The sequence below is a fragment of the Aythya marila genome (genome assembly GCF_965140915.1).
Source record: "Aythya marila genome assembly, chromosome: 1".
Lineage (NCBI taxonomy): Eukaryota > Metazoa > Chordata > Aves > Anseriformes > Anatidae > Aythya > Aythya marila.
This window is the reverse complement of record NC_139042.1, coordinates 176,665,697-176,678,527: the sequence shown is the minus strand read 5'-3', so window position 1 is coordinate 176,678,527 and position 12,831 is coordinate 176,665,697. Positions and strand designations below refer to the sequence as shown.

Below are 12,831 nucleotides of genomic sequence, written 5' to 3'. Positions count from 1 at the left end.
TGGTACCATAAGTACCATAAGAGTGTGCTGAATGGGACTATACCAGCAGGCATGAAGAAAGAACACATTCATCCTTTCTAAAAGCACAGCTGATTCTGAGGACTTTTATCTGATGTCACTGAAGCATCTGGCTGCTCAGCAGTTCTAAAACTCAGGCTTCTTTCTTGAAAATCAGTGTATATTAAAAAAAAAGGTAATGATGAGGCAATACAGCAGGTAGGAGCTATATTAACATTTTGACAAAACACCCTGTAACAAGACTATCAGGCTGTACACGTCAATCCTCAGTGCAGGAGTAGGTAGTCATTAGAAAGTTGGGTTAGTACAGCAGAATTAATGTTCATGAATCCGTGATGATAGGCAGCTTAGGAACATGTAGATTTGACTTGTCCAAATAGGCTTTAATGGTGTCATCTCTGATCTTTCAGGTCTGAGTCTCTCACAAAACTAATGAGTAGAAAATGTTGGTCAAATTCAAAATATAACAAAAGTTTCCCAGCATCAGAAAGTTAATTCTCTTTTTCTTTCCCATTGTGGCTTCATTAGGACTGGAACTATTAAACCATGAAGTAGCAATCTGTTAATTCAGCACTTTTGGCTCTTCCAGGAACAGGAGAAATTGACATCTCTGAACAGTGTCCCATGAGGTGTTAAGCTGGACTGCACTCCCTCAAATGCTGAGACAAATAGACAAAGGAGCTTCACTGTGCCTTTTTCTGTATAGTTTTAGCAGGGGTATTAAACCTATCTCTCAGTTTGGTCTTCTGAGGAAAGGAGATGTGGCATCCGTGAATCGCATACAAATACAAGGTGAAAAATCACAAACTGGAGCAGGTTCTGTCTGTTTTTAGTGGGCCTGGTGAATGACAGAAGCTGATAAAAAGGATAATATACTAAATATGTTTTTAGAATACCTGGTCAAGGTGGTCCTTCACACTAGACAAGTATAATAAATTTTAATTATAAATAAAATAAAATACAAGCCATTCGGATGGTTTAAGTTTACTTCTGGAATAAGGAATTGTATTTATTTTAATTCAGGCCTATTAGTAAGTAGTTTGTGAGAATGTAGCTTTAGGAAAATAGGACTGAGGAAAAATAAGGCAAAACAAATCCTAGACTGGAAAAATTACAAAATCCAACAGCATGTTTTCTCACTACTCATAATATTTGCCTCTATATTATGTTGGTATTTTTAAAGATTTACTACTGTGAATTGTTATTCCATCTTATTCGTACTGTCAAATACAAACACAAGACATTAATGTTGTAAGTCTCTAATGGAGGAAGTGAAGTGTATCTAGGAATTGCGTTTGGTAGAGCACTAAAATATTTCATTATATGAGGAAATATTATATGAGGAAATATTTCTATTTTAGCAGTTCATTCTTTGTGTTAACATAAATTAAGTCTCAGAGGGACTGGCCTTGAGGTGAATTAAATATTTGGAATGAGTATCTCAAATTTCCAATGTGAGCAAGACTGATAAAGTAAAGAGTTCCTCGGCCATTGTTTAACCTGTTTTGTACATGGGGACAACAGACACGAGGTTTGAAGAGGACACTCCAAACCTGCATTTTCCAAGTACATAAAGGACAGTAAGTGTAACAAAGAAATGGATGACATGAAAGAAGCATAAGCATACTCTTTTCTTATAAGCTCCTTTAAAGCTCCATATGAACAGTGAGGTATTAATTGTTCATTTCCCTTCAGTTTCTATTGCTTCCATATTTCCAATCTGCTTTTTGTACTGCATCTGATAGGAGGCTAGTAACACTAAAACAGTGCATGGATTCCTTTCTTCCCATGCACTGATTATAATTATATTTTAGCTACAATTTAAAATGGTCTCTTTCATTATTTGCTTGTTTTCTTTGAATTACTAATAGCTTTTTCCAGTCTATGTCTTGTCAAAATGCATAAAGTATCGTGAATTCTCTGCACACATTTCTCAGGCTGCTCACCTGGCTTAGACTAAGGCCAGCCACGTTCTGGTGGCAATGGTATTTAAATTTAATTTCAAAGGCTTAAATTCATGGATTTACATAAGAGTTCAGAAAATCCTGCCAAAAAAAATCCTACATTTTTTCTCTTCAGATGGTCATATTTCACTCTGAGCTTTTCATATATGCTTTTGAACATGGTTTATGTTCCTCCTTTACCAGTATAAGTGCAAGCTAATACTACAAAATGTATAGGTAAAGGAAGTTTTCTGTGCAATATAACACTGGCAAAGGACATGCAGAAGTCAGAAGGGTGGCAATACCCTGAAGTATTTCTACTGATTTGAACAGCTATCAAAGCTTTCACTGAAGCTGAGGTTAGGAACTGAGGTTCTGCTTCTTTCTCAGTTTACAACATACCTGATTTTACTGACATTGGGCAAGGTGACTGTTTTTCCATCTTTGATTTGTAAGCTGTTTCCCTGCTTGCAAAGGAAGCTCTAGGGACAGTTATCATGTGTTTGATTGTTGACCGAGTACTGCCTGTGTGACAGTAGGAGGACTTAACCCTGCTCTGGAGGTACCAGCATTGAGAAGCTGATTCCCTTCTAAATCAGTTTGGGCTGTGTTGTCTCATCTGAGTCTGACAACCGTGAGTGAGTGGTTTTGCCCAGTGCTGATAGCTGCTGTGGTTTTGTAATATGAAAAGTCATCCACTTGGATTTTTTTGTGAGCTATTGGATGCTAAAATAGACAGAAAGTGTCTGGTGTCTGCATACCCTTAAGGAGTATCTCTGTGCTGAGAGAAGGTGTCTGCAGCAGGTGAGTGGATTGTGGATTGGCTCTGCAGGGACAAATTTAGAAACTGGGACATCTTGGGCTTGCAGCAGTTGGGCTGGGAAAGGGAGATTAGGTAGAAATGCATAAGGCAAGACTCCCATGTTCCTTTACATTTATCCCCACTGATACCTCCTTCTGCTTAGGCTCCTGCTGTGGTTTGAAGGACAGCACGTGCAACACAGAGCCTGGACTGGGCAGCAAGCGGTCTGCATTAAGCTTTTTACCAGACAGCTAACCGACAACCCAGCTGGGTGCAGAAATGCATTACAGGCCTGACAAATGTGAGGTTAACACACTGGCAGACCTGTTTTCTGTCAGTCTGGGTCTCAGCTCTTCTTGCTGCTTCTTTCCTTCTTTCTTGCCTTATTAAAAAAAAAAAAAATGCTTTCCTTTAACACTGAAGAAGGGGGAAAAAGAGAGAGAGAGAGTACTAAGGAAAAGCACTATGACAATCCTAGAGCAAGTGTACTGGTCTATTTTGTCCTATAGGTTAAGTGTGGGGTCTTGTCCTACCTTTGCTAGTGGAGTTTGCAGTTCAAGATTTAAAGAACTACATATCCCCATATGCTCCAGCAATCTGGACCCTTGATTCCCACTGCCCAACCACCATGGGGGCAGAATGCTGCTCTCTGCTTCCCCTTTGCTCCCCCAGCTGGAGCAGCTGCCTGCTCTCACTGCTGGCTTTCAGCTTAGGAGAAGGCCTTGCCTTGTCAATAGTCTCCTAAAGGGAAGGAGACCCCAATTCCCTGCTCTGACACTTCCTATTTATGTGAACCATTTTGACTCAGTTTTCTACCTCTTTGTCTGTAAAATAGAGGTAACAACACTTACCTCCCTCACAGAGGTTTAGTGTTTAACTGTCCTGTTTAGAACGTGTGGAAAAGCCACCTTGCAGTGCCCATGTAGTCTTTGTAATGATGAACTCTGAACAAAAATCTGCTGCTCAAAAACAACTGTTCAGCTTCTGGAGATGTTCCTCCTCCTTAACTCTCTACAGTTAAGTTCTCAAACTGCTTAATAGGCATGCTCAGGAATATTTGGCTTTTATAGCAGCAGGCAGCTTGACTTTTACATCACGAACAGTCCCGCTGCTGCCCATCTCCCACCCTCTGCAAGGCTCAGTCCTCAGGGGGCAACCTCAGAGCAAATCCATGGAGTGAAGGATTTCCTTCCAGGTCCTGTCTTGGAAGATGCAGACTATTGTTTTGCCTGCCCTAAGCAGTGGAGCCTTAACACGGTGGCTTTGCTAGAGAACTGCATTAGACAGGGAGTTGAGTCAAATGAATTCTGCAGGGCAGCATTAGCAGCAAGTGAAGTGAAAAGTGAACAGTAGTTACCTGCATTGCTTAAGGCCATGCAGTGGATAAAAGAGGCATGTCCAACATCCAGACCTCCCACTTCATGCTTTTTAAGTCCTGCTCTCATTTTTCTAGTGGTCAAAGTTGATTGGTGACACATTTGATGTCAAACGTAATTAAAAATAGACTGTATAGTCTTTCTGCCAATGAACAATAATAGATCACATGTTTTCTGTGTAAAAACTTCCTTACTAGATGTCTGCAGGATTGTTTTTTTTTTTGTTGTTTGTTTGTTTGTTTGTTTGTTTGTTTTGAAGTTTCTCTCCTTGGCTGATGAATAACAGGCTTTGGGAAAAAAATGAAAAAAAAAAAAAGTGAGCTTTCAGACTCAATTTGCCCTCTCATCTTAAGGACACTTCCTCAAACTCTCTTAACATGCTGCAGTGATAGACTGTGGTGCAGAAAAATTGCTTGCTAACCTGAAAATAAAGAAAAACATTACCTTCTGAGGTGTTTCTCTGTAATCAAATATGAATATATGAACTAACTAACTATATGCTTATAATCTTTTCTCTAAAGTGCAATGACATTCATTCTTTCCAGACTCCAGATGATAACAGGTTTTAATAGCAAATGGTCAGGTCTAAATCGTGCCCTCAGAGTGATGTTGCTGAGTCCTCCTGGCAATTAATGTAGTTACAGGGTGTTTTTTTAGCATGAATGGGAAAAGAATCTTCCTTTGAAATCCTACAGATGAATAATAGGGCAAAATGATTATGAAAATGATGGGGGGAAAAAAGCTAAAATGTATGCCTTATTCCCACATATCTGACTTGAAAGTTTTTCTCCATTGAGTTCAACAGTCAGGAGTCTTCCAGCCTACCTTCAGGATTTCAGAGCAATAATTCTTATCTCGGGATTCTTTCATCAGAAGATTTGGAAGCAGCTGTACACTTTAAACTGCAGATCCTCTTAGGATGAGGCAGGAACTATGAGCTGAAACAACCCTTGATTTTATACTTGAAATAGCTCTTCCTCCTCTCTCTCTGATGCCCAGGAGCAGCAGGCAATCCATGCTGATAAAGGGCTCTTACCCTACCAAATCCTTTCTCAAAATGTGTGTGCATGTGGGTGTGTGCTTGTGCCCAACTACATGTGACTAGGAGAGCAAGTGATTTCATATTTCAGATGGCTTTTGCTGCTTTGCCCGATAGAGCAGAGGGGTGGAAACTGCTGGAGGAGCACGTAGTTGAAAGAAACTGAAAGGCTGGTGTATCTGTTATTATTTGTGCATCTTGAAAGCAGAACTGTGACTGCCCTGGAGACAAGCCTCTGCACAAGGTTTATTTTATCCATGCCTGGGTGCAGTCCCAGGGTGAACAGCGGAGCTGTGCAGAGCTGCCACAGCTGTGGGCAATGTCTCTGAAGCATCGCTGTTCCCGTGCTCCTCAACCTCTCCCCATCTCAGGAAATCTGCATTTCCCTCTTGGACGGTCATAGCCCAGCCAGGACTGGAACGGCTGTATAAAACCTGTAGTGTTGGGTGCTGAGACCTCGGATGAGCAGACAAGGTTATAATTAAGTGTTCTATTTGAGTGCAGTTTAGAAAAGTATGGGTTTGCGTTTTCATTTCCTGATTACACGGGAACTAATAGGACTAAGCGTAGCAACAATCCCATGTAAGCGCATCAGTAATGTTTGTACATATTCACCCATGTGTACCCATTTCTGTGGAGGTCTGGTATGCAGGCAGCTGTAACCTTTAGATGGGTTTTTTACATTTGTCTGTATTACAGGTTGCTGCAGTGGAAAATTACTTTTGATATAAACCCAGTCGCCTGTGCTGTCATCTGTGCTGACATCTTGGCAAAGAAAGATAGTTTCTTACTCCAGCACGAACAGAGAAAGGTCATAACCACTTGAAACTGTTTTACCAGCATGCTGACATTTCACCAATGCCCAGTGTGAGCTAGTAAGGATGGGATTTTTTTAAAAACATGGGCATCCTAAATCTTCATTTATTTAATCACCTAAGTGAAAAGAAATCTTAGGGCTGGGAGGCTCAAATCTGGCTCTGCAACTTTGGCTGTATTTGTACTGGTGAAAAAAACAGGCCAGGGACAGGGAAGGGCTCACATGCTCACTCCTGAGCTCTCAGCCCCGAAGCAGGGTGGTCACCCCATAACTATCTGCTGGGCTCAACCCCAACAGTGTCTGAGCCACGTGTGCCTGAGCGCTGAGCGTACATGCTGCTGCCTCTGTACAGACCCGAGACTCTGAGCCACATGAAAGGAGATTAAGAAAATGTATCGGGACATTTGGAAAGTAGGGATGGTATAAACAAATACTGAGTGCAAACATTCAATTGCAAAGACAGATGAAGAAAGTACTATTTTTCGGTCATTTTCTCCAACATTCATAATGAGTCTGATTCTGACCCTGTGAGAAATGCAATTAAAATCAATGGAAATACTAGGTCATCAAAAGCTATGAATAGCTTAATTAGTTACTCAAAGTGTCTGATTTCCTTCTTTGCGTCAGAGGCAATTCTGATCTGCAGTGAAATGCTGTATAATGTGTATAAATGTTGTATAATGTGATGGAGTGCATTTTCCCCGAGCTGAGACTATTCGGTGGTGCCATTTATTTATTTGACAGCCATGGTAAAATGCAAGTGGAACTGTAGGTTTGTGTGTGGCAGGTCAGAAACAGTAGGTTGCTGCTTAGAAATGTTTGGGTCTGAAGATGTTCTTTGAGGTATTGCCAGTTGTTGCTGTTTAAAATTGCTGAGAAACAGCAATTTTAAACAGCAGTTAAGCAAATTACGGGTAGGTATAGCTGAGATCCGTGGTCCCGGGTAGGGTGCTAGGGGCAAGGATGTGCAGGGATTTCCTTCCTTCTTGGGGACAGAGGATGAGTGCTTGCCTCTTGCCTTGCCCCGTGTTGTCCTCTCAGTCATGGAAGAGAGCCATTCATGACTGGTATGCAGAGCCACCCCCCCAAACTTTGCTGGAGGGATGCTCCCAGGGGCCAGAGCTGGAGGCAGGAATTGCAGAGCTGGTGAGGGCACACCCTGGCTCTGCCTCAGTAGTCCTCAGGTCCAGAAAATACCCGATGGCCTGGGCCTGGGCAGGTGTCTGCAGGCCGAGCCTACTGTCCTCTCCAACAGGGACAGTGCCTGACCTGCACGTGAAGGATCCTGGTGAAGAAGCGCCCCAAAGACCCTGTCCCGCTCTCTGCTGGGAGGTTTGCCACGGAGCTGGGGGGCAGCAACCCGGCCCTGTGTTTTCAATAGTGGAGTTATGTGGGGAATGCGTTAGGGGTTTCATGTTTCAGTGTATGTTGTGGGCTGTGCGGCAACGAAGGGGTAGGATCCAGCCTGGCTATTGATCCTGACTATGCGTTTCCAGATTTTGCTGTGTTTTAGCTTTTCCTAGGATGAAAGTGTTGCTTACACATATGTTGTTGTTTAAGGGAGTTCCACAAGCAATTTTCTTATCCTGACCGTATTTTTTTTCGGTGCGGTAACAAAGAGAGCACTCGTACGGGGGGGACTTGTGCTTCCTGTGCCCTCCTGCGTATCCCAAACCAGGAGCACAGAAGAGAAGCGAGCGGGAGAAATGCGATAGAGACCCGGCCGCACGTACACCGGTAAAAGAGCCGGAGCGACTCCAGGCTTTGGCAGCTCCCTGCCCGACCCAACCTACAGCGACCCGCGGGGGGATGCGGGTGGGGATGCGGGTGCGGGTCCGGGTGCGGGTCCCCGCATCCTCCCTCCCCGTGCCCCGCCGGCCGGGATGCGCGGAGGTGGCGGGGCGGCAGCGGCGGGGAGCGGGAGGCGAGGCGGGGGGACGCGGGGGGAGCCTCGGGCGAGCCTCGCTGGGCGCTGCCGCCCTCCTCCCCCGGCACGGCCCCGCTCCTCCGCCCGCCCCTCGCCGCCGCCGCCCGCCCGCCCGCCCGCCGGGAGCGGCTCCAGCGCCGCCGGGGCCGCCCCGGCGAAAGTTGGCGGCGGCCGGGACTCGCCATGGGCTTCGACCCGGAGCGCTTCGCGGCGCCGGTGGCGGCGGAGCTGCAGTGCAAGCTGTGCGGCAGGGTGCTGGAGGAGCCGCTGGCCACGCCGTGCGGCCACGTCTTCTGCGCCGGCTGCCTGCTGCCCTGGGCGGCGCGGCGGGGGCGCTGCCCGCTGCGCTGCCGCCCGCTGGCGCCCGCCGACCTGCGCCCGGTGCTGCCGCTCCGCAGCCTGGTGCAGAAGCTGGAGGTCAAGTGCGACTACAGCCCGCGGGGCTGCCGCCGCGTCCTGCGGCTGCGGGAGCTGCCCGCACACCTCGCGGCGTGCCGCTACGGGCCCCCGGCTGCGCGGCCCCCCGGCCCGGAGGAGGGCGGCTCCCCCGGGACCCCCCGGCCGGGCGAGGGGCACCGGCGCCCGCGGGCGCTGCGGGGAGGCGGCCCGGAGCCGGGGCCGGGGCCGGAGCCGAGGAGGGAGGCCGTGAGCTGGAGCAGGAGGGAGAAGGCGCTGCTGGCGCAGCTGTGGGCGCTGCAGAGCGAGGTGCGGCTCACGGCGCTGCGCTACCAGGCGAAGTTCGGCCAGTACATGAGCCACATCAGCAGCATCACCCGCGACCTGACGGGCGGCCGGCGCGGCGGGGTGAGTGCCGACCCGACCCTCCCGGCCCCCCTCCGGCAGCGGGGCTCGCCCCGTGCTCAGTTTCGCCCAGCCCGATCCCCCGACGGGGATGCGGGCGACCGGGTGCCAGGACGAGCCCTGGGTGTCCCCTGCTGCCCGCGGGGATGGAGCCCCCAGCCCCGAGCCGGCCACGCTTCTGCCCGGGGGCAGCGGTGGGAGCAGCCCCGGAGCGGTGCCGGGCAGCGGCGGCTGTCGCCTGGGGGAAACGGGAGGGAGAGGAGGAGGATGGGGTTTGGCTCCTCGGCTGGCAGCTCGCAGGCACGGCTGCGGGCTTCACCTGCACCCGTAGCGGGCCACGACCCCCCCCGCCTCGGGGGAGCCGGTGGCCGCTCAGCTGGCTTCGGCTGGGGCGCGGAGCCGGCTCGGGACTTCTGCTGGAGCAGCCGAGAAGTCTCCTAAAAAATGGAGGATAAAATCCTTGGAAACTTCGGAAAAGACAGGGAAAGGACAGCAAAGTGTGTTTCGTGTGGGGAGAAGCGGATTGCGGGGAAGAGCTCAGTGCCTGGCGTTTGCCATCACTCCGGTGGCACTGCTCAGGCTAAAGGTGGGGAGGGGGTGTTTGTGGGACACCTGCGGGGCTAGAAACACGGCTCGTGGCATCGACACACCTGAAGACCTCAACCCTTAAATCCTTTTTTCCCCTGATTTCCCCGGGGTACGTTATCGCAGGTGTGCTTCGTCACCGGGAGGATGCGCCAAGGTCACACGAAGGGGGCAGCAGGGGCCGCTAAGGAGTGTGCGGAAAAGCAGCGAGTGCAGAAAGACGAGGGGGGATTATTGGGGTGTCTGGAGGAGGGCTGGCAGGGGGCTGCTCCCTCCGGGTCGCCGCCGAGCATCTCTCTGCCATCGCTGGGCACCGCCGGCAGGGGCCGCTGCCCGCACTGCGTCTCGGAGCCCGGCCGGGGGCGAGGGCAGGGGGCGTCCGGGGATGCTGGCAGCAGGGTCCCGGTGTGGGGCAGATGCATGCTGCTGCCACAAAACGCCTCGCCGTTAATAAAACTCGGCCTTCAGTGTCAGGTGTTGTGTTCTGATGTTTGTTTGGATGGGTACCGTCATTTAGGTGTCACAGCTGTGTCATTTAGGGACCAGCAAACCTGTCAGTGCTGGGTGAATACACCCTTTTCATGGGGAATATGGCTCCTAAAATATAACTATTATCATATGTGAACTACATAAAATAACCTAACTTGTCATGCTGAACCCTCCCCCCCCCCTTTTTTTTTTCGCTTACTCTTTTTAGAAGAGTTTTTAATCCGTTCCACTGAAGGAAAGGGCTTCATTCTCCTTTTCATTTTGAACTTTGACTCCATTACTGGTTTTGATCACTTTATATTTTACACCTTGTTTACCAAAACCAAACCCCTTTTTACACTTTTTTTTTTTTTTTTTTTTTTTTGATTCTTCCTTTTGGGAGAAAAGTGAGAAGCTAGGATAAAAAGTTGGGCTTCATTTTCTGTGTATATTTTTCCTGAAAGCTGCAAGAAAACTGTACTGATCTGGCTGGCTTTTGAGTCTGAAAATTATCATGTTGAGGATGTTAATCTATATAAACACATATAGGGATAAACACATGTAGAGACTGTAGACGTTTGGAGTACTGGATTTCTTTTTAGTGGTGCAGAGCATTCCTCCCATCCAAAGCCTGCACTTTTTTTCTGTTCAGCACTTAAAATAGTCAGGTGCTTTGACTACCTGTTACACTTCAATGGTGCATGTCTTCCCTTTGCTTTTTTTTTCCAGTGTCTTTTGTTCTCTTTTCAGCTGAATTTGCTTTTGAGCCCTATCTTATATGTTCTCCAACTAAAAATCTTTGCACATTAATGCTTTCATTTATTTATTTTTTTAATACAATATGATTTAACAGTTTTTCACCTTTTTCTTCTTAGGCAGGAGAACCCAAACCATTAACGATCATGCTACACAGAGAAAATGATACTTTGGGATTCAATATTATAGGAGGACGACCCAATCAGGTAATGAGAAAAGTAAATGTGGGTTACTTTTTGACCACATTTTCTGTTGTTATGTACGCTATTAGTCACAAAAAAAAGTCACTTTCAATGACAGTAGGTGTGGAATCAACTCCATAGATATAAGTACTGTGTATTATCAGGTATAATTAGTTTCATTGTTTAGAAGACGTAATCTTGTGAGAATTGGATTATTCTCACTTTCAGGAAAGGTGTTCCCATTGTTCTTGCCTTTAGACTTTAGGCTGATCTGCACTAAATTCCCATGTGAGTAATATGTATTCATGGAAACTGTTGAATGGAAATCTCTGGGACTACTTACAAGAGTAATTGTTGCAGGATTAAGCCATTGGAATTTTTGGAAACTGCTAGCTTTTTTTCATTTAAAGGAGAGATGAAGATTTGATTCTGTAGCTCAGATAGTTTAAGCACATGTCCTGCTCTCACATGCCTGCTTTCAATTTTTCTTTCTTTGTGAACTGAAATATAGTTTTCATCGATCTCATATCTTAAATGAATCTGGTCTCTCACAAATCATCAGTCTAGTTTTAGAAGGTTCATTAAAAACTGTAAAATATGAACAAGGATCACTACCCCTCCCTTTCCCCCTCCCTCCACGAATATGCATAAGAATATGCAGGGATTTTTTTAACTTCATCCTTCCAAAAGCATTAATCAGGACTGTCATTACATATGAAGGGTATAGAAACCTGTTAAACTGGAAAATTAATAGTTGATTAAAAGGGTCAGGTAATAATTATGCACTGATCAGGTTCTCGTTAAGTGGGAGAACTATAACCTGCTGCTATTATTGGGGAGGGGAATGGGACCCTGTATATTAGTTTGGCAATCTTTTGCTCTCAAACTATATTTAGCGGTGCCGAAGAGTCTGTTCCCAGTAGCCTAAGAAGTTCAGTCTGCACTGCAGAAATGCTGTTCCTTGTGGGTAAATGCACTTATCAAATGTGTGTTACAAAGAAATCCAATGCAAGAGTTTCTTAGATTTTCTAATGGAAGGATCAAACAACAGGTGCTATAAGATAAAATACACATGCTTAGATTATATTCATACTTTCAATATACCAGTAACAAAGTCCAGACAATCTTTGGATAGTTTTGGATTGACTTCTGTTATCTAGAGTGGGAAAACTGTAGGGAAAAGGGAGCATGGTGTTCAGCTTTCTTGGGATGTCAGCTGAGTTTCTCTGAAGTACTCATGTGCAAACAATGCATACTGGAAATGTTCTTGATATTACAAACTGTTAGGCTTTATGAATGAGTATTATGAATATTCTGAAAGTTTAAGGAGTAAATGATAACTGTATGAGGGTTCCTAGTGCTGTTCTGGAGAGTGTGGCTGACTGTAGAGAAGAAAGTGGTCATGCTCTACCATTAACTAACACCAATAATTGGAGACAGAGAAGGTGGTGGAGCTGTGAGGCAGAGCTGAGTCTCAGGGTTTGCTGGATCATCTGATGTCGAATTCACAAGTTCTGATTTGTTTTCATTGTGGTAAGTGTGAATACTACATGTGGTTGATTGGTAGGTATCAGTATAAGCTCTGATTTGTCATGGCTGGAGCCAAAGGAAATAACAGGAAGAAAGGGTCGAGTAGGCTCAAATAATGAAAATAAAAATCTCTGCTCAAAAAACAGACAAACAAAAAACCACAAAACCAACCAACCAACCAAAAACCAAAACAAACAAAATCCCACCTGGATCAGGATTTGTTTAGTAACAAGACAACAAGAGTTTATGAAGGCAATATGTATATTGAAATTGTTCAGGGAAAAAGTGTTGGTAAAACCTTGGCTTGTGTAGGGGAAGAGCAGAACACTGGTGTTGTTGCATTAGTCCTGTAGGTGGGAGTTTTCACCACATGTTATTGGTGTTTTAAATATACAATGCAGATTTTTCTGTCTGGAAACAGGTGACTCTTGGTGACTTGGTACATACATGTACATGCTTTGTTTCATTTAAGTCCATTGTAGGTTTCCCCACTGTTCACCTTCTGCCTGAAGGGCAAGAGGAGAGGAAAGGAAAAACTCACCACAAGCTTGTCTTATTTTAACAGAAAAGGTCTTATTTCACACGTG

At 46.0% G+C, this 12,831-nt stretch overlaps 1 protein-coding gene across 1 annotated transcript in view; it reads left to right on the top strand.

Annotated features, from left to right (window-relative positions):
* Positions 1 to 8,105: 8,105 nt before the first annotated feature.
* Positions 8,106 to 12,831, top strand: part of PDZRN4 (PDZ domain containing ring finger 4) — a gene marked incomplete at its 5' end in the record, with an annotated part of 242,983 nt that continues 238,257 nt past the window's right edge. Inside the window, 2 exons of the mRNA XM_082763387.1 lie at positions 8,106 to 8,726; positions 10,655 to 10,738. Of these exons, the coding sequence (XP_082619513.1) occupies positions 8,106 to 8,726; positions 10,655 to 10,738 (705 nt within the window). The remainder of the gene's footprint in view (positions 8,727 to 10,654; positions 10,739 to 12,831) is intronic.